This window comes from Battus philenor, unplaced genomic scaffold, assembly GCF_028537555.1.
Source record: "Battus philenor isolate CCGP_79_NKW_IND1 unplaced genomic scaffold, ilBatPhil1.0.hap1 SCAF_4, whole genome shotgun sequence".
Taxonomy (NCBI): domain Eukaryota; kingdom Metazoa; phylum Arthropoda; class Insecta; order Lepidoptera; family Papilionidae; genus Battus; species Battus philenor.
In genome coordinates, this window is record NW_027181704.1 from 4,855,807 (window position 1) to 4,880,926 (window position 25,120).

General features: G+C 32.2%; 2 protein-coding genes across 3 annotated transcripts; one reads left to right on the plus strand and one right to left on the minus strand.

The window, feature by feature from the left end:
• Nucleotides 1–1,504: 1,504 nt before the first annotated feature.
• Nucleotides 1,505–6,500, minus strand: LOC137928631 (putative leucine-rich repeat-containing protein DDB_G0290503). 2 transcript variants are annotated; one of them, XM_068771535.1, is made up of 7 exons: nucleotides 6,161–6,500; nucleotides 4,404–5,971; nucleotides 4,119–4,333; nucleotides 3,586–3,780; nucleotides 3,021–3,512; nucleotides 2,202–2,432; nucleotides 1,505–1,744 (listed from the first exon to the last, which is right to left on the minus strand). In XM_068771535.1, the coding sequence occupies exons 1-6, from the start codon at nucleotides 6,351–6,353 to the stop codon at nucleotides 2,327–2,329; spliced, it is 2,769 nt and encodes a 922-aa protein (XP_068627636.1). In that variant the 5' UTR covers nucleotides 6,354–6,500; the 3' UTR covers nucleotides 1,505–1,744; nucleotides 2,202–2,326. The 2 variants fall into 2 exon arrangements, with proteins under 2 accessions (XP_068627636.1, XP_068627638.1); XM_068771537.1 differs by having other exon boundaries at nucleotides 2,190–2,432.
• An 825-nt stretch (nucleotides 6,501–7,325) lies between these two features.
• Nucleotides 7,326–23,737, plus strand: LOC137928632 (TBC domain-containing protein kinase-like protein). Its single transcript, XM_068771538.1, has 13 exons — nucleotides 7,326–7,566; nucleotides 8,130–8,382; nucleotides 9,227–9,443; nucleotides 9,697–9,959; nucleotides 11,088–11,331; nucleotides 12,076–12,237; nucleotides 13,422–13,599; nucleotides 14,324–14,530; nucleotides 14,887–15,074; nucleotides 15,786–15,869; nucleotides 20,116–20,240; nucleotides 20,963–21,134; nucleotides 23,435–23,737. Exons 1-13 carry the CDS (start codon nucleotides 7,371–7,373, stop codon nucleotides 23,558–23,560), a joined length of 2,415 nt encoding a protein of 804 aa, XP_068627639.1. The 5' UTR covers nucleotides 7,326–7,370; the 3' UTR covers nucleotides 23,561–23,737.
• The last annotated feature ends 1,383 nt before the right edge of the window (nucleotides 23,738–25,120 follow it).

The following is a 25,120-nucleotide window of genomic DNA, read 5'->3' on the forward strand; positions in this document are numbered from 1 at the left end:
TGCTGCGGTGGCATTAGCACAACTTCTGCTGGAGTGGCGTACCGCAACTTAGGCAACGGTGGCGGCATATCAATACGTACCAATACAAACCTAACAAAATTCCTGAATCGTATTTAAAAAAAAAGCTATTGATTTTTTTAAGCTCATCTTATTCTAAATAAAGTAGATAAATAAAGTTTCCTAATACAACACGAATTCTCGATATCACTTTTAAGCGATACAATCATCTACAAATGACATAACTCAGGTAATCAGGAATTCTAAAGCACGGAAAAATTAATGATACCAAAGTCAAGCGTGATTTTTCCTGAGCAATTTGACATGTTTTCATAAAGCATTAAAACTGACGAATAATTATAAGCACCTTTTAACTTTTTTAATAAATGAAACAATATGACACAGCGTAAATGACGAAATATAAAAACTCAATAATGTTCGAAATATGATATGCTTTTACTATTAACGGCAAAAATAGACAGAATTTTCGTTAGATGTAAAAAGAAAATGAAACTACATTAAGATAATGAAAACAAACTATTGTGACAGTATTTAAGTTTTATTTAGATATAAACATAAAGTTTTCGTACGACACCAGTATGTGCAAATACCATATTTGAGCAGATGTTTATTAAATATCATATTCAAGACAATGTCTTTAGGTAAGTCACAATAGACAGCCTTTTAACATTCACTCGTATAAAACCTTATTGTCCAATGTTAACTGTGGGCTCTTTCCATTTCCTATCTAAATATTTACACTTACCTTGTCGTAGTTTCCATTTAAATGATTATTCAATTTTACATGTTATCAAATAACGCACTCGTAATATCGACTGAAAACATGAATTACATTGATTGAGCTTCGAAACACCAAACAAATCTTATGAATTAAAAGATTTTATATAAGAGTATTAATTAATTTTAAAAAAACATTGTGTCGCGTCTAATGTGTATTGGTTTGTAGATCATTAAAACTTCTACATGCCCACAGTTATATGTTTAATGTGTCTCCAAATACAAATCTAGTCGTTCCAATGTAAAATCTCACTTTTGTTTTATGAATAGATTTTTTGAGAGTATCTATCTAATATTCAGAGATCGAATATTTCGAGGGATATTATACCTAATTTCATTTTTTCGCTTAAAAGTATAGATGCTTCTTTGATGAGTTATTAATAAATTAAAAAAAGAAACTTCGGTGTCTCAACTTGCGCACAAACAGATGTAGTTACTCATCTCCTTCGCACGATTGTATTTAGAGAGGATTTTAACACAAAAGTGCTGTTCACAATAAGAAAACACTATGCACGATTATTTCCCAATATTCGATCTCTGGTAATAATATAAAATCGATTCCACTATATGGGTGTTTTTGTCTAAATGTAAAAGTGTATCTGTGTGAAAAGTATTTTACTTTGTATTATCCAAATAATATATCTATTTGTTAATTTATCTGCGTTTCATTCCTTGACGTTTGGGTAAATAAATAAAAATTCATTTTTACAATAACTGACTTTATTAATAACTTTTTAAATATACAATGTATACTTTAAAATAGAAAAATAACAGACTTAATTAAAATTCAGTACACATAAGTTACCGTGCGTCGCTCTGCCCGTGTCCGCAGGTAAGAGATGTACGTTCAGTCAGTACGCTTCGATCACTACAAATTCACTATTTTACAAGATACACGCAACTTACCACTCACTGCCGCAAAAGCACCTTCCCACGCCCGTGGCGCCAACTAGAATTGCATTAACTTGTTAAAAATATCAGTGTTTAATATCATAAAATTTTCACAAATGAGTTGGTGTAAAAGTGATTTATTTCATTAATCTAATACATCTAGAAGGAGGAGAATTCTTAACAAAAAAAGACAATAATTTTATTACAAGGGAAATTAATTTTTAAAGAGAAATTGCAACTGCTTTTATATTTTGACTAAAATGTAATATGTAGATAACAAATGTTTACGGATAATTACATTATTTCAAGTCCTATTTACATTAAATAAAACTATAAGAAATAAAAAGATAATGATAAAGTCACGATAAATGGCTTAAAGTGTGCTTATGAAATACAAATGGACATTTTTGAGTAATCTATTAGATAAGAGTCATAAATCTCTTTAGGAGTAGTTTGATCTTTAAAAGGTATACATGCAAATTTGTAAATTAAAAAAAACACACAAAATACTTTACACGTCGCTGTTGAGTCCATTGCTGTCGCGGCAGACAGGAATAATGGAAGGGCAGGTTAAAGTAAGTTTGCATTTTAGGCGAGTATTACATAGGCGGAAAAAGAATAAAGAAGTTGTTGGTGTATGTCATTGGTGTGAGGGGAATTTGGGATGGAGGAATTTGCAATCGGGATCCCTGCAACTGCCGCCGACCTCGTAAGGGCAGAGAAATGCATTCGGGTCTTCTTGCCAACTGAAAAACATTAATTGAAATGTTTATTCGTGATCGGCACGTGCTCGTGGATAGTTCAGATGCATACTTACATCGCAATGCAGAGCCGCGATGTGCGTACGCAGAGCTCAATCCACGTAATATGCTTGTTAATGTAGGTACACTACCATAGATATTAAAATTCTTGTACAACATTCCTAATATTTTAGTGGCAGGCAACTATATGTTTCCACAAAAAAATATACATAGCACACACCTGTCACTGTAAATAGACAATTACAAAATACTATAGACATTTACGTATTATGTGACATGCTTGATGTAAAATTTTATATCCCACAACCTTTAATGAATACAATATTTGCATGTAAATGAGAAAAGGAATTTAATTTCATTTATATTTCATTATATTTGTTCTAACACAGCATCAAGAATGTCACAAATATACTTGGAAATATCAATTCGCATTTGGTATAGTTGTTAAACATATAGTACTACTTACTTTGTCTCTGTAAAAAATATATTTGCAAGTAATACTCCATAAAACTTCTATTTTTATATTTCTCCAACATCTGATAAACAAATAAAAATAATTAACTTTTAACTTACGTAGTTGATTCAAATGCTTCCAATGGAGATTGGTAATCACTTATTTCTTTGTCTTTTTTATCATCTTTTAATGAATTATCACTTCTAGTTGGCTCTACGTTTTCATTGTTTGTTTCTAAAACTGGATGGATTAAATTAATGTCTTTTGTATCACAGTTTGATCTCTCTTCAGGTGAAGTAGTTTGTTTTCTTTCAATCACATCTGAGTTTTCTTCTGTTAAATTAACAAGTCTTTCACTCTCTGCAGTGTCAGGCACATTAACAATTTTTTTATTACTGTTGACATCAACTTGAACTGATAGTGCTGGGCTTGGTCCAGTGCACTCTTTTTGTAGATTATTTACAACACTAACTGTCACTGCTTTTAACTTTGATGGACTTTTGTAATCATTCTTGGTAGGATCATTTTCTTTTTGTAATTTACTGCCTATTATTTTATTGTTAGTTTGTTGTACAAGTGTACTTCTTACAGTGGAATGTTTAAAACTTGAGCTGAAAAAAAATGTGTTATTACATTTTCTTAAATTTAATGTTAAAAAAATAAGGAGTAATATGAAGAAAATACCTCTTCAGTAATGATTGATGTTGTATTCTAATTCTTGATAATTTATTCTGAACAGTTCTTTGTTCCTTTTTATTAAGTGTAATTGCAGTTGATATGTTTCGTAATTCAGTTGCAACTATTTTATACTTTTGCAATAATTTTGTGGCCTCCTCTTTCAGTTTTAACATTTTGGCAGACTCTTCAGCAATAGTTTTTCTGTGTAATTTGTTTTTAATTTTCTTATAATAACAACATTGTGGGGCAGAAAAAAAATTAAAGTATTCTGTAAATACTTAACATTTTCTTAGTACTTTCTTGTTAGACATAATTTAATTTTTATAATAACAAACAAATTAATAAGTATTGATTTTTATTGTGATACAAATAATATCAATGCAACAACAAATTATGGCTTATTAAAAATGTGTTAAGAATTATGTGAACAGCAATTTCATGTTTTTATTTATGCTCATTAATTATTTTTAATACCAGCTATATGGTAAATATAATAATTATCTGATCAGCTTAAAACAAAATAATTGTAACTACAGTACCTTGACAGTGCAATTCTTTCTTCCAAATTGTTAGGAAACTTATTTCTGGTCTCATTTGCTATATTCCGTGGATTTAATGTTTCTTTAAGCACTGATATGTTATTTTGAAGATTCATAGATGTTTGCCTAGCTTGTTTGATTTTCTCTAATTCTGCCATTCTTTTAACCAAATTCTTATATTCAATCTGTTCAGACTTGGGTAAATGTGTAACTGCCTAAAAGTTATGATTAATATTATAGGAATTACTTAAAACAATAAAAAAAAAACAATTAAGTTTTGATTACCTTGGGAATGTATTTCACATGTGGCTTAGGAAGTGATGGTTGTTGAACTACATCTGGAAGTTTATCACTTTCAACTTTCATTCTAGTTGATTTTAGGAACATATCAAGTTTTTGTTGAAAATCTACTTGTTCTGATAATTTCATATGCATTTTTGTCAAATTTTTTGTAGCCTCATGTTCACCTTCCGAATCTGAGTCTTCTAAATTAATAATAAACTTGCTTTTTTCTGAAGCATTTTGTTTAGGTTGGACTTTTACCTCAGTATTATCAGAAGTTTTATCATTATGTGCTGTAGTTATATCAGTTTCCAGCAAATTTGGCAGATTTTTACTCAAGGATGTTAACAATTTTGCTCTTAATAGATCTTCATCTTCATCTAATTCATCATCTCTGTTTGAACCTGAACAAATTTTTCCCTTATTATCTGCTAGTGGGTTATGATTTGAATCTACATCACAAATTCCATTTGGTTCTTTTACTCTGTCATCACCATCTGACCCAATATCCATATCAACTGACTCTATATCAGTATTGTTCTCAATATCTGTAATATTATCCATCTCTTCCTGATAAATCAAAAGATCATCTTGTAAACTAATTGATTTTGTTTTCAATCTTTTCCTTAGTTTTTGTTTTAATTTCATTTCTATAGCCTTCTTTAATAAAGCTGATTTTAGACAGATGAGTCGCAAATCAGCAGTATCACTATCATCATCTTCTGACTGTGGTTTAGTTTCAATTTTATTTGATTTTTCTGATGGTTGTGATTGCTTCTTAAGACTTTTTGTTTTCAATGCATGTTGTCTAAGCACTTCAAGCTCATCATCTGAGTCCTGTTTATTAGAAGTATTTTCATTATTACAGGAGTCCACAAAATCATTTGATTTTGTCTCTATATTAAAGATTTCAATTTCTTTACTATCTTCAGAGCACAAATCTATTAATTCACATGCACTCTTCATTTCTCTGTTATTATTTTCCATTAACTCGATGCTACTTTCTTCTTGGCACAGAGTCTGTGGATTTTTGGTATTAACATCTTTGATATCAGATTCCTTCTCTTCCCCATTAACAAATTCTGCAATATTCTGTTCTTCAGAGTTTGTTACATTATCCATCTTTTCAACGTTTTCTTGATTACTACTATCTATTTTTAGTGCATTTTCATTGCTTACCCCAATATTCTCTGTATTCAGACATTTTTCACTTTTTTTCACATAAAGCATTTTTTCTAGCCTAGCCTTTAAAGAAGTATCAACTTTACATTTGTTTAATGCTACAGCATTTGCCAATTTACGCCTTTTATTTCGATATTCATCATCAGATTCCTCACTAGATTCACTTACAACCTTAAGCTCTAACTTTTTTCTACGATTATTTTTTTTCTTAATTTCTTTTACCTTTCCATTACCATTATGTATATTAAATCTCTTCTGTTTATAGCTTTGTTTCTGATATGTTTGGATGTTTGAATAATTTTTTAAACCCGATTTACTATCTTCTAATTCAGTGGCTGATATTTCTGAGAGATCATGGAAAAGTACGCTTGCTGCCTTTTCATTCTCACCTAAAAGTTATTTTATTTAACCTAAATGAAATTGCTTATACTAAATGCAAAAATCATAATTCTAATAATCCTAGAATTATGATTTCGTATGAAACATATATTGATGGTTGTTTAAATAACAAATACTAATCGACGTAGGTATGTTAGTCTTACTTTTTTACTTGAAGTTGCAATGACGAGTTCCTTTACCTGACAAAATTGACGCCCTTTTAGCTTTTTTCCTTTCGAGAACATTGTTGTAGTTTTCCAGCACTTGAAGTCGCTGCCTTAATAAAAATTCTTCCTCTGAAGATATATCGGAAAGGTCATCTAAATCGTCAACTATTTCACCTTCTTCCATTTCCGAATCGTTATTAACTGGAGGGTTTTCTAAGCTAGACATTTTGACGGAATGTATATCAATTATAATAGAAAGTAATTATTAATCTAAATAACATACAAAAAACGGTTTTTATCAGTTCGAGTTAATAAATCACTTGTAGAAGTTTTGTCAGGTATTCAAGAACTTAAAAATGTAATCGAAAGTAAATCTGAGTACGGAAGACAAAGTAACTCAAGGAACCATAGAAAATAAATGAAGGTGATCAGTATTGCCCAAAGAAGAAATAAAACTGAAAATGTCTAGTTATTGGATATTTTTAACTAATTCAATTCTTTCTAATTTTAGCCGTCTTTAATTTTTTCTATAGCGTAAAAATACAGTGAAAATATTAAACATTTGCATAAAAAATCAATAAATTTTATTACCATTGGCTGACTAAAATTTATCAAAGTAGCTAAAAACAAGTTAATTAATATTTAAAACATAATGTAAAATGTAATAATTAATGTAATTAGACTTTTTCGTGACGGAACACATGGTTGAATACTGATTTGCCTCATTAGCAATAACATTTTTCGGAAACTGGAGAACTGGTACTAAACTCGACAGTTTTTTCGAGAATTTCCACACGGGCAGCCAATTTATAAAATGGCTTGGCTGAAATGCCCATCTCTACTCAAAGATTCCTGGGTTAGCGTTAGCGCCGGCGGAAGAAGTGGTGAAAGAAGCTTTTGCAATTCTTAATACTTAATGAAGGGTTATAACTCATAGAGTTCTTGCAGGTAATAACAGCTTGCTGTTTAGCTTCGAAGTTCTTTAATTTTTATTTGGATTATATAAAGGTCTAGTAATCTTACCGTCTGGAAAACCAAGTATATTAGAAGATCAAAGCTGTTTAAATTGATGAATTGTATAAGTTTTAGTTAATAAGTTCCTTGATTTAAAACAATTCTAGATGCCTAAGTTATGTAGATCTGTTGGGGTATTCTCTGTTATTGTTATTGACGATTGCCCAAACGTCAATGACTAACTGTCAAACGAAATATTTTCGTAATCATATAAATATTTTATTTAATAATGAGAGATAACGACGATAATTATGTATTCGCTGCTTGTACTTACTTTGCCAAAAATCATCCAGGAGAAACGTGTGGAAGTAACGGATTGCCCTTGACACCCAGTTCGATATCAATCCTGGGAAGAGCACAACGCTTGCTCACTATAGAACACCCCAATTTATGTACTTACTTGGATATTATACGTGGGAAACATGGTATGATGCCGGCATAAATAAAAGAAACATAGTTATCGTTCTAACAAAATTAGGCTAATTAATCTACACTAAGTAAAAATAGACGTAAACATTATTTTTAATTAAATGAATAATTGATCGATTCGGCTTGCACATTTTATAGCAGCAAAATATCTACGTAAAATGATGTGTTGGAATTTTTTTTTTCAAAAAAATGGCCATACGTAACAAAATGAATTTAAATTTTGAAGTAATCTAGGGTGTCAATTTTTTAAAATTTTTTAAAAGTACAAACTTCTTTACCTAAGAAGAATTACATATGCTTAAAACTGCTAAGGCAATTATTATAAGACTTCATTAAAATTTAATGAAAATCATACTCTCATAATGGCTACTCTTTTTATAAAATTGTGATTTTCCAAAATGTTTATTTATACTTAGCTGCCATTGATTTAATGCAGAAAATTAACCTGTTATTGCTCTATTCTTGTTATAAATTTTTATTTACCATTGCATTAATAAAAACAAGAATATGTTTTGTGTAATAGTATCTTTACTAATATGATTAAAATAAATAATTGCAGAAAGGATAATAGTTGTCACTGAGGTGTTTGGAAAGTCAGTGGAGGAATGTAAATCAAAATTTTCATATGATGAAGTCACCAATATTGCACTTCAGGTAGCTAGGGCAATGCTTTTTCTACATAGACAAAATATTATACACAGAACTTTAGCAGATGACAACATATACATAGACAGTTGTGGTAGAGTGAAACTATTTAATTATGGAATGTACTACATGACAGGAGAAGGTTCTGATGTCCCATTTCCTCTTGGGTTAGTATTATAGCAAAAATATAACTTATTCCTAAGTTCATTACAATTACTCACCCAGAACAAATGACAATAAATAAAGAAATCAAAGTTTATATCAATGTGTACCTATTAGGGGGATTATTGATATTATTTGATAGTCATTTGGTAGCTTATTATGTAAGGTGTTGTATACTAGATGGCAAAAGGTTGTTGATAACTAATGTGAATATATTGTTGATTAGAAATAAAATCCTGTTAAAAATGTAGCTGTGTGATTTTAAGTTAAGAAATTGACATCACCAATACTGAGTAATTGGTTATAGACATAAAAGCATTAAAAGGATGACTGTATAGCTTATTTGTCAGCAAAAACCTTTAAAACAGCTTTTTAAAACATATAATACAATTGGAAATACATTACAATGATTCATTTTCTTGTTTGAAATGCAACAGGCCTATTACTTCTAGCAGTACAAAGAGTACACAGACAATGCCAAATGCCTAATGTCCATATTGTTTATATTTAATTAGTTATCAGTATTGCCTGCTCGAAGTTGTGAACAATTATGCATGCAAGTGACAAACTGTCTTGCTCGGTAAAACCAACTTCAAGATAGAGATCACTTGCCAAATGCAACTTGAATGGAATTAAATTACTTATTAACACATAAACCATTTATATTCGGATATAGTGTACCATTTATTAATTAGCAGCAAATAAGCTATACATTCACATCTTTAAGCTATTACTCCTTTTTCTAATTACCTGTACACTTTTACAACTTGTTCCAAAAAAAGATTATATTATTGTTAAGTTCATTTTATGGTATGAAATAATCATAAATATGTAATTCAATAATTTTAGGCTGCCCCGATACATGAGTCCTGAAACAATTCTTAATGGTGGCGGACCAGCTGCAGACATTTGGACATTTGGTATCATTCTATTGGAACTATGCATAGGTAAACTGTGGCAGAACTTAAAACCTGGGCCAATACTCAGAAGAATACTTACTTTGGTACATGCAGCCAATCCAGCAGAGAGAATAGCAAGAGAACATGACTGCTTTGAAGCTTACAAGGTTAATTTATGAAATATGCTTTATAAATTTATTAAACCTTTATAAAACCATGCACATAAATATGGTATTACAATCACAGTATTAGAATCTCATTGTAGGCCATTTTTTATCAGGTAAAGGTTGTAGAAATAAGATGCAAGTTTCTCCAAGCGGTCCAAATGGGGAGGCCTCAGTTCAGCAGTAGACATCCCATGGCGAAAATTATAGTGGTGATGAATGGCAGTGTTTTAATATTAACCATTTTTATTTTCAGTTGGTTCCAGACAAACTCCGAAACATTATAGAAAAATGTTTAAAAATTTACCCCAGTGAAAGGACGACATTTGAGGAATTGGTGGACGAATTATCACAAAATAATGTGAAAATGGTTGTAGATGTTAAAAAACCACGAGGGTTAATGGGATGTAAACTTCAATATTTATATCACTGGTGGCAGTTAACTGGTGGGGACATACAAGCGGAATTAAAGAAAAATGGTTTGATTAAAAATAGTCCTCCAATTTTATCAATGCCAATGTAATTTTTTTTATTAGCGTAACAATTATTTATATGATGATTGATTGATGAATGATTATTTATAGATTTATTATAAAAAACAGAAATCTTTAGAAAATTTTTACACTTAAAAAGTATTTGTCTTTGGATTTGTTATATTTTGCAATGCTTATTTCATAATACAAACATAATTTGTTATTGATATTGCATAGATATCAACTTAATTTAAAATTAATTGTTATAATATTCATTTGCCACTAGTGTGAATTTTTTTTTAAATATTGTCTTTTCTTAGTGGGCTATATTGTATAATCAAGCAACATATTAAGATATTAATATAATTATAATAGATATTATGAAGATCTTAGAGAAAACTATTTACTTGCTTTTGAAAATATTATTATCGAAATTCAATGTAACTGAAGAGGGAACTGAAGGCTTAATAACAATAATATATAACGACAATGATTTGTAAGCAGAGACTACTTAAAGACATAAATTGTGATGAATCTGAATTTCACACTATTACATATCTTTGAAGATAATTATGTGAAGAAAACAATATTATTTTTTCTGGAAAATTGATTTCACATTTAGTTTGAGAATTCAACATTTCAACGTGAACATATGGCTGCTACAAATATAGCAATGTTACTCCATATGTACATGTAGAAGTATTTTTTTTTCTAAAAATTCTTTTACAAAAAATAATTTCAGTGCCTGATTCTATATAGGTTTGGGTATTTATTCGTTAGCCGGGCGCAAATTTTACCAATTAACCTGACTTATAATTTTTTTTTGCCCTAATTATTTATCTATATATATATATATACATATATAAACCATATACTATACTATCTATATATACCATATACTGTATATATATAAACCAGTTTGTTTTCACGGTTATTTCATTGGACAAATATTGAAACAACATTCCCTTTTCTTGCGCACGTATAATCGAATATGTTTCTTATTGTAATATAAAATGACAATATTTTAAACCAAATTAGTAATCATTTAATCTAATTCGGATTAATGAAAATCCAAATATGCATTAAGTGAACATTTATCTCTCGTTCTATCAGTTTTTGCTGTCTTATATAAGCGTATAAAAAAAAGGTTCACAAATGTTTATTATTATTTCAGAGCAATACTTTTGGATGGATGTACGATTGGCGGTAAAAGTGGAGCCTTATTTGATCGTCGAATTGCAAAATACAGTTTAGACTTATTAAAGGCTCGATTAAGTCACATTCCCCCACAAGATTTTTACCCACTAATGCATGAACGTAGAAGGGACTATGATGCAGTTGCATTGCCGAAGATAATAAGAGAAAGAGATACTGAATACCAATTCTACAGATTGCTGTGGTTTCAAAAGCTTTTAATTGTAAGTCAATTAGTCAATTTTATTTTGAAACTTAATAATTTTTTTATATAAATTTTTAAAGTCGTAAATAATATGATTGTAAGCAATTTAAAGGCATTGTAAAATTAATGTTAACAAACCTTTTTGCTCCAAGAAATGTTTGTCAGCTTGAAACATAGTTTTGTCCATAGCGCGGAAGTAAAGTGTTGTTACTACTATCTTCAATTCAACTCTTAATATTCCTTGTCTTCATTAAAATTAGTCGAATCGTTGGAACTTTTTTTCAGTTTGACTTCAGATATCCAATTCTTCCAATCCACAGAGCGGAAGGGTCTGTGAACTAGAACATACATTTCCTACTCCTTATCTTGTTGTAGGACAGGGTTTGATGTTTTAAATTTTTTTTTTTACTTTCATTTCCTTTTCTTTCTGTACTCTTCTCATATCGTTCTTCGTATGATCTATCTTTCATTCTACAATTTTCTATCGTTTTTTTTTCAAATTGCTTTTCATTCATTTATCGCCTCACTTCTTTCGCTCCGTTCCTCAAATATCGCAGATTTGGGTGATATTAATTTATATTACTTACTTCTACTACTCTAGTATATTACTCAATTTATATTAATTTTGTGTTATTTTTTATTGTTATTTAATATGTTAATTTATTACGAAGGTTTAAGACTTTCGTCTTTTATTCTAATTTGGGAAAATATACATCTGTGTGTTTTGTGATTCATATATAAACATTTTAATTGTTTGTTTAAGGGTTATCCGTATACAGCTCAATATATAAGAGCGGAAGCTGAAATCGACATTCCGCCATTAGTGCGAGGTGATGTTTGGGCAGCACTTCTAGGAGTCAAAGGAGACATAGAGGAACAGTATGAGAGAATTGATAAGGAAACTCCAACACCCACGGATAGACAGGTATTGCAATTACAAAAATTGTTTCACACAATGTCTCTAAACTATCTTGCTACTAATTTAAGAAGTTTATTAAACAAAACCTTGTTATAACTCCTATTATAGAGTGAAAGAGGTTTTATGTCATAAGAAAGCTTAGGAATGAATTGTCCTATATTTATTATGTTTTTATATGTCCTATATTTCAACAAAAAACCCGCCAGGAGTTATTGTTAGCTCCCAGATAAGGAATATTTGGAACTCTCGTTGCAACCCTTTAAGTTGAAGGATCTTAATATAGCAGAATTCAATCTGATTGTATATTCCAATAGAAAAAAATCACTGTTAGATTCAGAGTTATAACTTTATTTATACATTTATAATTTTAATAAACTTAAATTACAAGATCAAAGTTTTATTTTTCGGTTTTTAATTTTGATTTACATTAAATGTTTGAGAGTTACAACGTGTTTACTGTTTGATTTTCAAGGGCATAGAAAAGCATTATTTTCACTATTTTCTTTAGTAATTTTACCGTTTTCCCTTTATAAGAATATCTTGCACTATAACATCTTGCAAAGCAGAGCCAAAAAAGTCATATTTATCGGGCCGTTAGGGGGAGTCTTACATTTAGTGACATAGTAAGCGGTACATTTTTATTTATATTTCGCATAATGTTACTAGCATTGGTGAAAATTTTACTTTAACTTTATCTCATCGTTTACATGCATGCATACACAGCACATCATCGCTTGTGCAATTGATGGCCATAGGGGCCGAAAAGGTTCTTTCTCTTTTTATTTTTATTGGCCCTCGTAATTGAGGGCCATTATTTTTGGGACCGGGATATAAACCTTCCTATTTTTATTTCTCTCTCTTTCTCTCATCCTTCACAATTTCTCTCTTTCTTCCCTCTTTCATCTTTCATCCTTTATATTTGCTTTCTTTCTCACAGTCAAAGGTTCTCGAGTGGGGAACACGAGCCGGTAGACCTAATGTGGGTAGGCCTTCAATTAGGTAGCTCGACAATATAGTTAAAGTCGTGAATGTTGAATGTGTGAATGTGTAGATGCGGGCAGCGAAGTCTGGTCATCATAGCGATCTTTGATGGAAGCCTTTCCCATGCAGGAGGGGGCGTCTACTGGCTAACATGATGATGGAGATATTTACATGTGAAAGAAACTTTTTAAATTCTGTTTGATTAACAGATTGATGTGGACATTCCTCGGTGTCATCAATACTGCTGGCTGCTGTGTGGAGCAGCTGGTCATCGTACCCTGAAGCGATTGCTGAAGGCCTGGCTCCTTACCAATCCGCAATATGTTTATTGGCAAGGCCTGGACTCGTTAACTGCTCCTTTCCTATACTTAAACTTCTGTAATGAAGGTACATTATATTTATCATTTTATTTACAACATATTCCTATATTCCGTAATTTGTAATCAAACAATTATTTTTTATTTTCATCTTTCATGTTAAATTTGATACGAATTTTATTTATTACATTTTATAAGGTCTTTAGTTATTTAGAAAAGATTGACAATGTTATTACTGATGTTGGTGTATATAGAATGATAGGTTTTATAACAGGCTTTAAAGGGCATGTATGATGTATACTGTACAACTCATTGGCCTTCAATCAATGCATGGTACACTCTCTCCGAATGTCTATGGTTTCAGAAATATTAAAAAACGTATAGATAATGTAGTAAGCAAACACGTTCTTAAAATTTGTATTACTAAATATTAAAATCAATTGTTGTTCATTATCATTCCGTGCAGATTTTGTACTACACCTATTTCCAATCATCTTGTATGAAGTGGTTATTAAAATGCTACAGACTAGTATCTTATGACAGTTCAAAGACTACAGGGGCAGGGACAGATGAACAACAATTTATTTTAATATAGGAATCAGAAATTTGGAAGAAATTTAAAACACTTATTCTTACTATATTATCAACAAGCTATTTATTATTTCTAAAACCATTGATTTTAAGATATTGTATACCATACATTAATTACTAGAAAAGGTGAACATTTGTGTTATAATATAAGGAAATTTTTAAAATAAGTAGAGTTGAAGATGTATAAAACAATACATTTCCAGCACGCGCATTTGCCTGCCTGTCAGCGTTTGTACCTAAATTTCTGCATAAATTCTTTTTGAAAGACAACAGTGCTGTGATAAAGGAGTATTTGGCAAAGTTTTGGCAAATGGCGGCTTTCCACGAGCCGGAGCTGGCGACACATTTACATGAAATAAATTTCGTGCCTGAATTATTTGCAATACCCTGGTTTCTAACCATGTTTTCGCGTGAGTACAATTTCTTAATAATTAATAAAAATAATTTTATTTACAATCATTAAATTGGAACAACAAACAAATGAGCTGTATGTCCATATGCACAATTAAACGGCGTGGTTATATATATACACATATGTATGTATATACATAAATTATTGGCCGTCGTTAGGTATATCGTCATTATACATAAAAATAAACTCTATTCTTTATACAGAATTCATCGAGAACAGACCTGTTGGTTGTGTGTTTCCATTCACCACATTTCGAAAGCGTCTATCTCCGATCTGCTGTGCTCATTGTCCAGGATTCAGATGTATTTAACAACATTGAAAATATCAGAGTTTTAACAATATGTTTTTCTCTAGACGTGTTTCCTTTACACAAAATCGTTCATTTATGGGACGCATTGCTGGTGGAGGGACCGGCATTGCCGTTGTTTATGGGAGTTGGTATCTTGAGGCAGCTGAGAGATACATTACTCGATTCCGGTTTCAATGAGTGCATTTTATTATTCTCCGATTTACCAGAAATCGATATTGGAGAATGCGTAAAGGTATTTAAAATTTCATTTTAATGTTTTTTTTTTTAGAATTAATATAGTCTATATTATACAGGTTACATATATTGCTTATCCCAATAGTTATTGAAATTGAATGTGAATTATCTATGAAATTATTCTTAGCCAGTGATTGGCAAACTAATCTTTCAAAGAAGCCAAATATGAAAAAAAAGAACTAAAATCAGTTGCAAAAACCGTTGTTTGTAAAACTTATTTTGTATTGAGAAGAGGTCTTTAAGGAAATAGCTGGAGTTATAAATACGAGACATTAAATAGAATGAATTTAAACTTTTTTTTTTTGCATCGTTAGGATGTCCACTGCGGTACATAAGCCTACCGCAGAGGTTTATAATAAGACCGATAGGAAGCGTTTTACATCCAATGACGTCTTTCAATGACCTTAACAATGTCGTCACCTTGTGAGTAAACGTCCTACGCTGCGCTTTTCGTTTCGTGGCGTCCCCTTCAGAACCTTTTTGCCATCCATATTGCCCGTTATGTGGTCTACTCACTGCCAACCTGTTGGGCTATTTCAGTTACTTTCGTTTGTCTACGGATCTCCTTATTCCTGATTACATCTTGTAGAAAAATCGTGCCTAGCCCTCTCCATCAGCGGCTATAAGCTTCCAAATGATTCCGTAGTAAGAAATAAAGTTTCTCTGCAGTCTTTACAATATAATATCTAAAGTTGAATACTTTTCGCAGGAATCTATTGAAATGTTACGGAGTTCACCACGGAGTATTAGTTATAGAAGGTTTACGAACGAACCAGAAATAAAGGACGCTATGGTAAGCCTTGTTTGCTTTTAACTCTCTCAAATAATTTGTTTGTAATTTTTACTTCTATTTTATTTCCAAAGTACTAGAACTACTTATTAATTTAAGCGATAAATAAATTAAATCGTAACCCTCCCGTGCCCATGGTTAGAACTGGTAAAACTGAACGTATTTCAGTTAATACTATCAGCAAAGATAAAGAGTTCATAATATATAACAAAAAGTTAGCGGAAATAAGTGCATAAAGGCTAGTGAAGAATATGTCGAGTAAGTGTATTTTGTGAATGTTGAGGAAGTGTATGCAAGGGATGTAAATGCAATTATGGTTATATGAATTCATTTCAGTGATTATTTATTTTCGTAATTATTAAAATTTTATTTAAGGGAAAAATTATAAAATGTTTAACTATATGTATGCAATAACATTCTTAATGGTACTGTAGACATGATTTGATTAAATACTATTAATCTGTTTAAACTTTTTTACATGATTTTTTTATCTTTATTGACTTTGTTTATATTTATAGTTGTTTTTTGTATCACTTATATTTACTACATACGAACGTCGCTTTTCTTTTTGCCCGTTCTTCGCAACGTTGTCGTGTCGAGATCCCGTAGAAATGGAGTAATTTCTAACTTCATTATGCTGCGCTGTCTATTACTATTATTGGCACCGTAGAGCGCAGTATAAAGATTGGTGTCAAAAGTCGAATGACAGGACCACAATCTCTCGGACGTTTTCCCTCGCCCTGTTTAGCATAAGTTATTCAAGGGTTTGACTGTTCTACCTATGTGGTCAAAACATTGCAACAGCAGATATAAATTTCCGGGTTTTATTTTGTGACCGCGCAGTATGGATTCCTTGGTGCAGCATTCCGCACACGATCGATGCCCAAAACCGAGGTGCCCTCGTGGGGGCCCTTAAACTTAGTCACTCCAAGGAACGTTCACCGAAGCGATCTAAGAGCTCGGCGGCCTCCCTCTCCTGGTAAAATATTAACATTTAGCAGTCCGAGCCGGGTCTTCCCCGGGAGCCCTCCAGCTTTGCTACTTTAAAAAAGGTCTAAGACAATGCGAACTCTGCGCCCTGCCACCTCATACTCGCGGAATCAGTAATTGCCATTTGGGCAGCAGTGAGAGTCCAATAAAAACCAGTAACGAAACTTGCAGCATCTTACTCCGGTACCACATGATCTAGGTCGGCCTTTCTTCAACATTCACATTTGTGACTCTTTAATTAAACTTTTATTGTGTTCAACGCAAAATACCCTTGACTCGTCATTTCCAAAGCAAGCTTTTTTCTGCTTGTTTTTTTGTGACAATGATTTGATTTTTATTTAGTTTTATTGCAAGTTTTGATCTTATAGTGTGGCAATTGTTGCTAATTAATCATCATCATATCAGCCAATAGACGCCTACTATGAGGCATAGGTCTCCTCCATAGATCGCCCTGATGACCGGTCTTACTGCCCGCATCTAGACCTTGACTATATCGTCAACCTATCTATAGAGGCGTATCCACGACGTATCGAACGGCTCAGGGTCGCTACTCAAGAACCTTTCTGCTCCAACTGCTGACGGTTGAACGATGATGGGGTACATCATCTACTGCCACTTCAGACGAACCATTATTCAAGCTACGTCGTTGACTTTGGTTCTTTTGCGGTTCTCCACATTTCTGAATATATCTCGCATCTAACTTCCTAGCTCTCTCTATTACTTTCTGAGTGTGGTTCAGTCTTCTTATAAGTTCATCGTAAGGGACAACGTCTCAGACCAATGTTGTGTATTAAAAGGTTAATATTCCTACAACTGCGTCACTATCGCTGTACAAAAATATAAAATTACAAACCTACGCAGTTAATTTTCCCCCATCCTACGAAATACCGACGTTATCGATGACGCAAATCGATTCAATACGGTTTAAATTGATTCTGTATTATTCCCTCTGTACTGCGAGTGAATTCCGTCATGCCGTGAAAGTTTTTTTTAATATTTTACGATTTAGCACGTAAGTTCAGTTCGTAAACGATTTTTAAAAACTATTGCAATGTTCCTTTACTGTTAAGAGAGATATTTAAAATAAAATTTAGCTCATGGATTTACGTAACTAAAAACCTTTCTAGTTTACCTTTTATAAATGAAATGTTTAACAAAATTTTATACATTTTTAGTACTAAATATATTTTGGTTTACTTAACAGTAAAGACAAATAAATATTCCTAAAATAAACAGGGAACGACATTTTTAAAGTCCTGATTTTATTTCTTTTTTTATTATTTAAAGATGATAGTTTTAAAGATAGGTTGAATGCAAAATAACTAAATTAAATTTTATCGGAATTTCGCAGTTTTAAATTTAAGTATTTTATGTTTGGTTATAATTGACTTTTATTACGTTTTCGTACTTCAATTAGTGTTGTATTATTTACAGAGAATTATAATAAATAGTTGCATTGATTTACCTTTAATAAGTTGATTACATCGCGTACTTCTAAAGGAGTTATTAAGTTGAAGTTACTTTATGTATTTGACATTTTTGAAGATAAACTTTTATTCTAGTGTTGGTATTCGATGTTTTAAAATTGTGTTCTATAAATTTATTATCTAAAGACGTAATATTTTTACTTTTTCTATCTAGTTCAATAATGATGCAGCATTAAGAAAGCAAACATGATGCAATTTACATTAAATGACATTGTTTGAAACTAGGCCGTGCTTCTTATATCGCTAATTAAGAAAGCAGTTTTGTTAACGAAGCATACACGATACAGGTGGATGTAATTGAAAATAAAAATTAAGCGAATTGTGTTGCGAAATCGAAAAGAATATAGTTGGAATAGTTTGCAGTGACACAAATATTTGCGATGCTTGCTTTATCGGGCCCGTCGTATGTCCTAGAACATTAATAAATCATACCGCCATCCTAAGTGTTATCGCATTTTTATGCTAATCTGCGAAATGTTACTACGTTTTGAGCCAATCACTGAATTACATTACTTTAATGTTTTTTTTTTATATTGCCAGCAAAAAGTATCGTAAATGCCAGTACAAAATAACTGACTTTACGTTTATTACGACGTTTGAAAAGGTTAAATTCTTTATTTAATTTTTAAGTATAGCACCCGGCGATAAATATTGCACATCGACCTTCAGAAAGAGACAATCGGCTAATTTCGACTTAGTAGAGCATTATCACTGTCCCACACTACGTATATGACGTTTTGTCAGTCGTGCGACAGAGATAATGCTCTATGAAGCCGAAATCAGCCGATTGTCTCTCTCCAAAGGTCGATATGCATTAAGATCTTGTAAATCTTCCACCCGAAAAGATGCATCACTTTGGGTGGTGGTTGAGTACTCGATCTTTTATTGCTCTTGGCTTCTTGACTCCATGGAGTCTGTTTTCCGCATTTAGAAATGAGCTGATATGTAAGCTAAGAAGATCGCAAGAAAAGTGAAGATTTACCTCCTTACTGTAAAAAGAATTGTGGACCGGAGATAAGAAAGTAAACGGGCTGGTCATCCTACACAGTTTGATTGGTTACCTACTTGGTTTCGGTTGAAGCTGATGCTGTTAGCCTAGGGGATTTTACAGCTTCATCGGAACTGAGTTCATGTAGTGGAAGGGTCCGTGAACTTAAAAATAAAACAAAAGCTGGACAGACACATTTCAGTTGTAAAATGACGTTCGCACGTAGTTAACCACTCTACCTGAGTAGAGCTGTATAATGTTTATGTTTTGTACATGGGGTTTGGGTCGGCAGCTTGGACCACAAGCGAGCCAAGAATAGATCATATCCAACCTCGGTTCGCCCACGCTGTGTTTGTAAAAACTGTGTCAGTAAAAACTTAGAAGCTTTTAAACTGTTCACTCTAAAACTCTGTTGGGATGCTCCGAGCCAATAACTTCTGGCAATACAAAGTCTGTAGTGACAGATCGTAAGCAATAATTAAATTTAATATGTAGTTATCTGAATTATTAAAACTCTTTCTTATGTTATCATTACGTTTTTTGTTAGTTTTGAAACTATTGATTTTTGCATAGGTTGTACCACAAATTAATTGGCAAAAATGAGTTATTTACTATTTAAAAGCTTACATCTATAACAATCATCGAGTACAGTGAGAAACATCTTGGTGGTTTTATTCTGTGTAAGTCTGATATAACCCATTGGCAAGGACGTGTACTCGCAGAAGCCATTGAATCTGTAAAAAAAGGATCTAATTACAAACAATTTTATATTTTTCTTCCGCAGGATGTCGTTGAAATACCGATGGAAGTTCTCCTTACGGAAATAAGTCCGCGTATCAGTCTGTCCGACTTCTTTTCGTTGACATGTCAAGACAAATGCTGCGTCGTGGACATTCGTTCAAACTTACTGTTAGTAATTTTTTTTTCATATTTTTCTTTGGTGTCTAACCTATAGATATTTATCTATGACTTGACATCTTTAACCGTTTGACAGATTAAGGCGAGAATTTGCAGCTATAACTGGCTTCGATTTTTTTTGACAGTTTTTTCTGTATGTGGCACAAACATCTCGGATGATATAAATTTAACAACTTTAATATTCGACGTCTCGATTTTTTTATCGATTTTAATGTATAATTATGCTGATATATATTTCATTAATTACATGCAATTCAATTAATTTATTAACTTTTTATAGAAGTCACATCATCATTATATTCAATTTACATTAAAAGTACAAGATTAAAATTTGTGAAAGTGATTATAAAAAAAACCGATCAAGATTGTATCAGGTTCGTAGATCTGGGAGCTTTTGGAATTCTAATATCTTTATTTAAAATTGAAAATAGAAAAAAAGGAGGGTAAAATTGATTCTATATTCAATTTAAATTGGACTCTTCTGGCGTTCTTCGTACTACCGTATCCAAGTTATAACATTATTAAATCAATGGCAACTATAATATCAAATTTCTGCCATTTGATTTGAAATTGAAATGTTTATTTAACCACAATTTCATAAACAATGACATGGCTCTATCATCGGTGTCCTTTGCCTAATTATATATTTTATATTATCTACCAATGAAATATTGTATACGGTTCGAACACCTAATATTTTTATTCTATTATAGGTACGAAAAGAGTTGTATAGAGGGTAGCATTAATGTGCCTTATAGCGGAGTGCATTTGGGACAACATGATCTGAAGACATTAGGAGTGCAGCCCTATAAGGTTTTAAGTGAAGCCGTCAAACAGAAGAAGATCGTTGTCATCGCATCGGCTGAGGACGAGACCGCCCAACTTGTAAGAATTCAACTTGATTATGATATCTTTTCAGCCGCAGGACATCTTACTTCGTAGATTTTCAATAAGACCAGTCTATATCGGCATGCATCCAGCGCTTTTTAACATCCTTTACAAAGCTCATTTCATTGTATTTGATGTGTTTTAAGTTATGCTGCTACCCGATTTAGGCTTCGACAACTTCATCGAAATTGAGTCCGCGGAAACAGGAGGTCCGCGGACTAACTTGACGCTGAGTGATGGTACCGCAGTTACACACGCACGTAGAGGGACTATACCTTGTAAATGTGTAGTGTAATGAATGAGGTTTAGTGTAAGTTATGCGAAGTGACGATCGCTCGGCGGTCAGGAGCGACACGGACCTCTCCAGACCGCCCTCGCTTGAAGAATAAGTGCCTGTTCTGTGCATCAAACCCGACGGGGGCTAACAAAGTTCATGGTCTCTACTCTACCTTAAGGCTGTAGCGAATTATTTTAATAAAATTACAGGTATTTTTAATTGATAAATAACATTGACTTTTACTTCGTAAATTTATACAAGTTTGATCGATATTTAACGTTTATTGGTCTCTTTTTCTTGTCACAATATATTGTAGTAAACATACAGTTTATATATACATTAATACATTTATAAATGTTTATAAATATAACTTTCTGTTGCAATTGAAGACGAACTTTAATAATATACTGGTTCCTAGACTCAAATTCTGTCCGTGCATCGTTATGATGATCATTTTATCCGTAAGACGTCCACTGCTAGATATAGGCCTCCTCCAGACATTTTCAATAGGAATAGTTGAAAGTGACGTGCGTGTAACTTCTTTCAGCGACATTAATAAGATAGTCTGTCCTCGTGGGGGCGTTCTGCGCTGGGCCGCCAGTTGCATCTGCTCCAGATCCTAAATTTCCCAGCGCCTATCTGTTCTGCATGCTATTCGGCTTGCCCATACTGCCATCTAAATTTTCTAACTCGATTAGCCATGACGGTTACTATTAAAATTGACAAACGCGATGGCACTCAGGATTTTGTATTTTAAAGTCTTTTTTATTATTGCGACATACGTATCTTTACCTATCAGTTTACTATCTAACTCATAACGTAATTATATGTTGCAATAACAGAAATCGTTTTAATTATTTTGTAACAAAGTGAAATGTATGTATTCATTATTCGAATTTGGCTGCTTTGGTAAACAGAGCGTCTTTTACACGGTGAAAGTACAATTTTGAATGTACTTCGTAGAATTTTAATCGCTGAAAGTCATGTTACGATTTGGACCTCTTTTACGTGTGGCCCTTAATTTGAAATGTTTACCGCATAATGATTATTAAACGCATTAGTATATAAGAAGCGTTTAATGTCTTACATGTACAGAGAGAAACAAACACCACTTGAGTGGCCTTATGCCTCATTTCAGATCATTAAATCAAGACTTTAGGCATCGTGTCTAACATTGTTTTTTTATACTTGTATTAGTTCGCGGATAACGAATCCGACGACCTGTAAAAGCCAAAAACACTAACACCATCCAAGAATAATCGAATTAGAAAGTCAACTGCTGATCCTAAGCCTCCTCCAAAAATTTTCAATAAGACCGTATGGCAGCGGCCTCCAGCGTCTCCTCACAAGGTCGTCTCTCCTTACAATAAATACATCTAATTAATGAAAACTGCGTCAAAAGATTTGTCAAACAATACCTTCAAGATTTAGTAACATATAGCAATTTATCAATCTGTTATTCCGTATAAGTTTATATAAATTAATTATCTCTTATATACGCTAGAACCTAATATTGAAACGGTCCGCAGTGACGGGATGTACCGGATTTTAGAATAAAATCAATTGAAAATACCTCAAGTATTACCTAAAACTTTGTAATATAGCGTTACCGAAACCGCTGTACCGCGTCTTAGGAAAGTGCGGGGAGGTGGAGGCAAGGAATAAGGAGCAAGAACGTCGCCGCCGCGGGAATTAACGACGGACTGACTGACGGAACGGAGCCGTCTGTAATTGCTCTTTTTAAATGATATTTAACAATATTTAATGATGATGCAAATGGGATAGAAAACCAAATTCCCCACAATTCGGTCGAACTAGACTGTAGTATTCTATAAGACTTATTTAATAATATACTAATAATTTTAGATTTAAAAAGGCAGGTCTACGATGTCATATAGAACTACTAGTAGTAGATTTAATAAATAATTTAACTGGTATCCATAATAAGCCAACATTTCAATTTTAGATAAATATGCATTCGTACATCCGATCTTTTATTACCTAGTTTTTTTTATTGCAGTTCAGCGACTATTTGGTTAAATGCAGCGTCCCTCGCGTGTGCATCCTTCACGGAGGTATAACCGCGTTGCACTCTCACGTGCCGTCGTTATTTATCGTTCCATTGAAGAAGACTGGAACTAAATAGAGAAGTCAATATTATCATCACTACATACTACGATATGACACCGGTTTGGAAGCGTTCTGATTTTAACGTCTTTCTACGACAAAGTTGTCATACCGCTTCACCATAAAGTCATATAGCTAATGACTGACGAACTTGTAAGATGCAGCAATTTGTCTATAGGTGTTAATACATAGATAATTTCTTATGAATGATAGAAGTTTATTTGGAAACGATCTACCATGACAAAGCGGTGCTTCTCCGAATACTCGTCATTTGTTTTTCGTAACATAAACGGTTTCCATAGTAAGCCAACGCTCTACCTAACTAAATATACAGGTGGACAAATAACCTTGTTGGCCGGCGTCCCACGCTGAAAAGTCAATAGATATAAATAATTCATTTAAACAATTAATGTAGCAATTTCTTTGTGATATTTTGTATTCGGCTTGAAGGACTATTTTATATCAATTTTAATCAATCAACTGTGTTTCTTTTAATTTGTATGACACTATTGTTATGATGGTACATATTTAAGGAATCCTAAATATTTTATTTATAATTGCAATCATAAATGTTATATACATTAACTTTATAATTTGTATAATTAGCTATTACAATCCTGTACATCCATATTAGGAAACGTTTCATAGTTAGAATTTTTAAACAGATACAATATGTTTATGATATTATATTAATACCGGTTTATTTTATAAAAATACATGTGTCCTTGATCAAGGTTAGATTCTAGTATATATAAAGAATAATTTTATCCTTTTCGTAGTGTAATAATTTTGCATATTATGTGTATAACATGTTACGTAATATCTAATAAAATGATTATTAGCAAAATTATGTATAGTATAGTACTCGGAATTTAATTTACCAATGGCAATTATCAAGCTGTCAGAGCGTTGTGCGATAAAGACAACGCTGTACAATAGCGAATTCAGACGATCTTTGCCGAAAATATTACTCTGCTACCCGATGTGTCAAATGAAATACCGAGTAGTAAATATATTGGTTTTTAGTTTGTAATTCTATACTTTTAATTTGTAAGTAATAATCTCAGAACAAACTTTTCAATAAAATAAATTTATTTGCAGATGTTTTGATTTTATTTATATAATATGATTTTATATATATATATATATATATATATATATATATATATATATATATATATATATATATTGTGGGAGTCGTATATACACTGATGTGATGTCTGAATGAATAATAGGTGTAAGATTTTGTGAGCGAGCGTAGCCGACGGGCGAACTTAGTGTGCCGAATTAGTGCAGCGGGCACATGCACGCACCGGTGACGCGGGCGCAGACCTTTTGTTACTTTTGTTTCTTTTGTTTCTTTTATTTCTTTTGCGCTTTATTCTATTGCCCGCTTTCACTCGGTTGCAGAGCACAGTGCGCCCCAGAGTCCTACGACGAATGCACGTCCTTTTTGCTCGCACTCAAGCGCTAATAAAAATTTGTTCGTGTGTTAAATAAATTGATAAAGTGTTACAAACATCTTTTAATAAGACGCCAACTGCTTTACTGGTGACCCCGAAACGAACGCAGCGAGCTT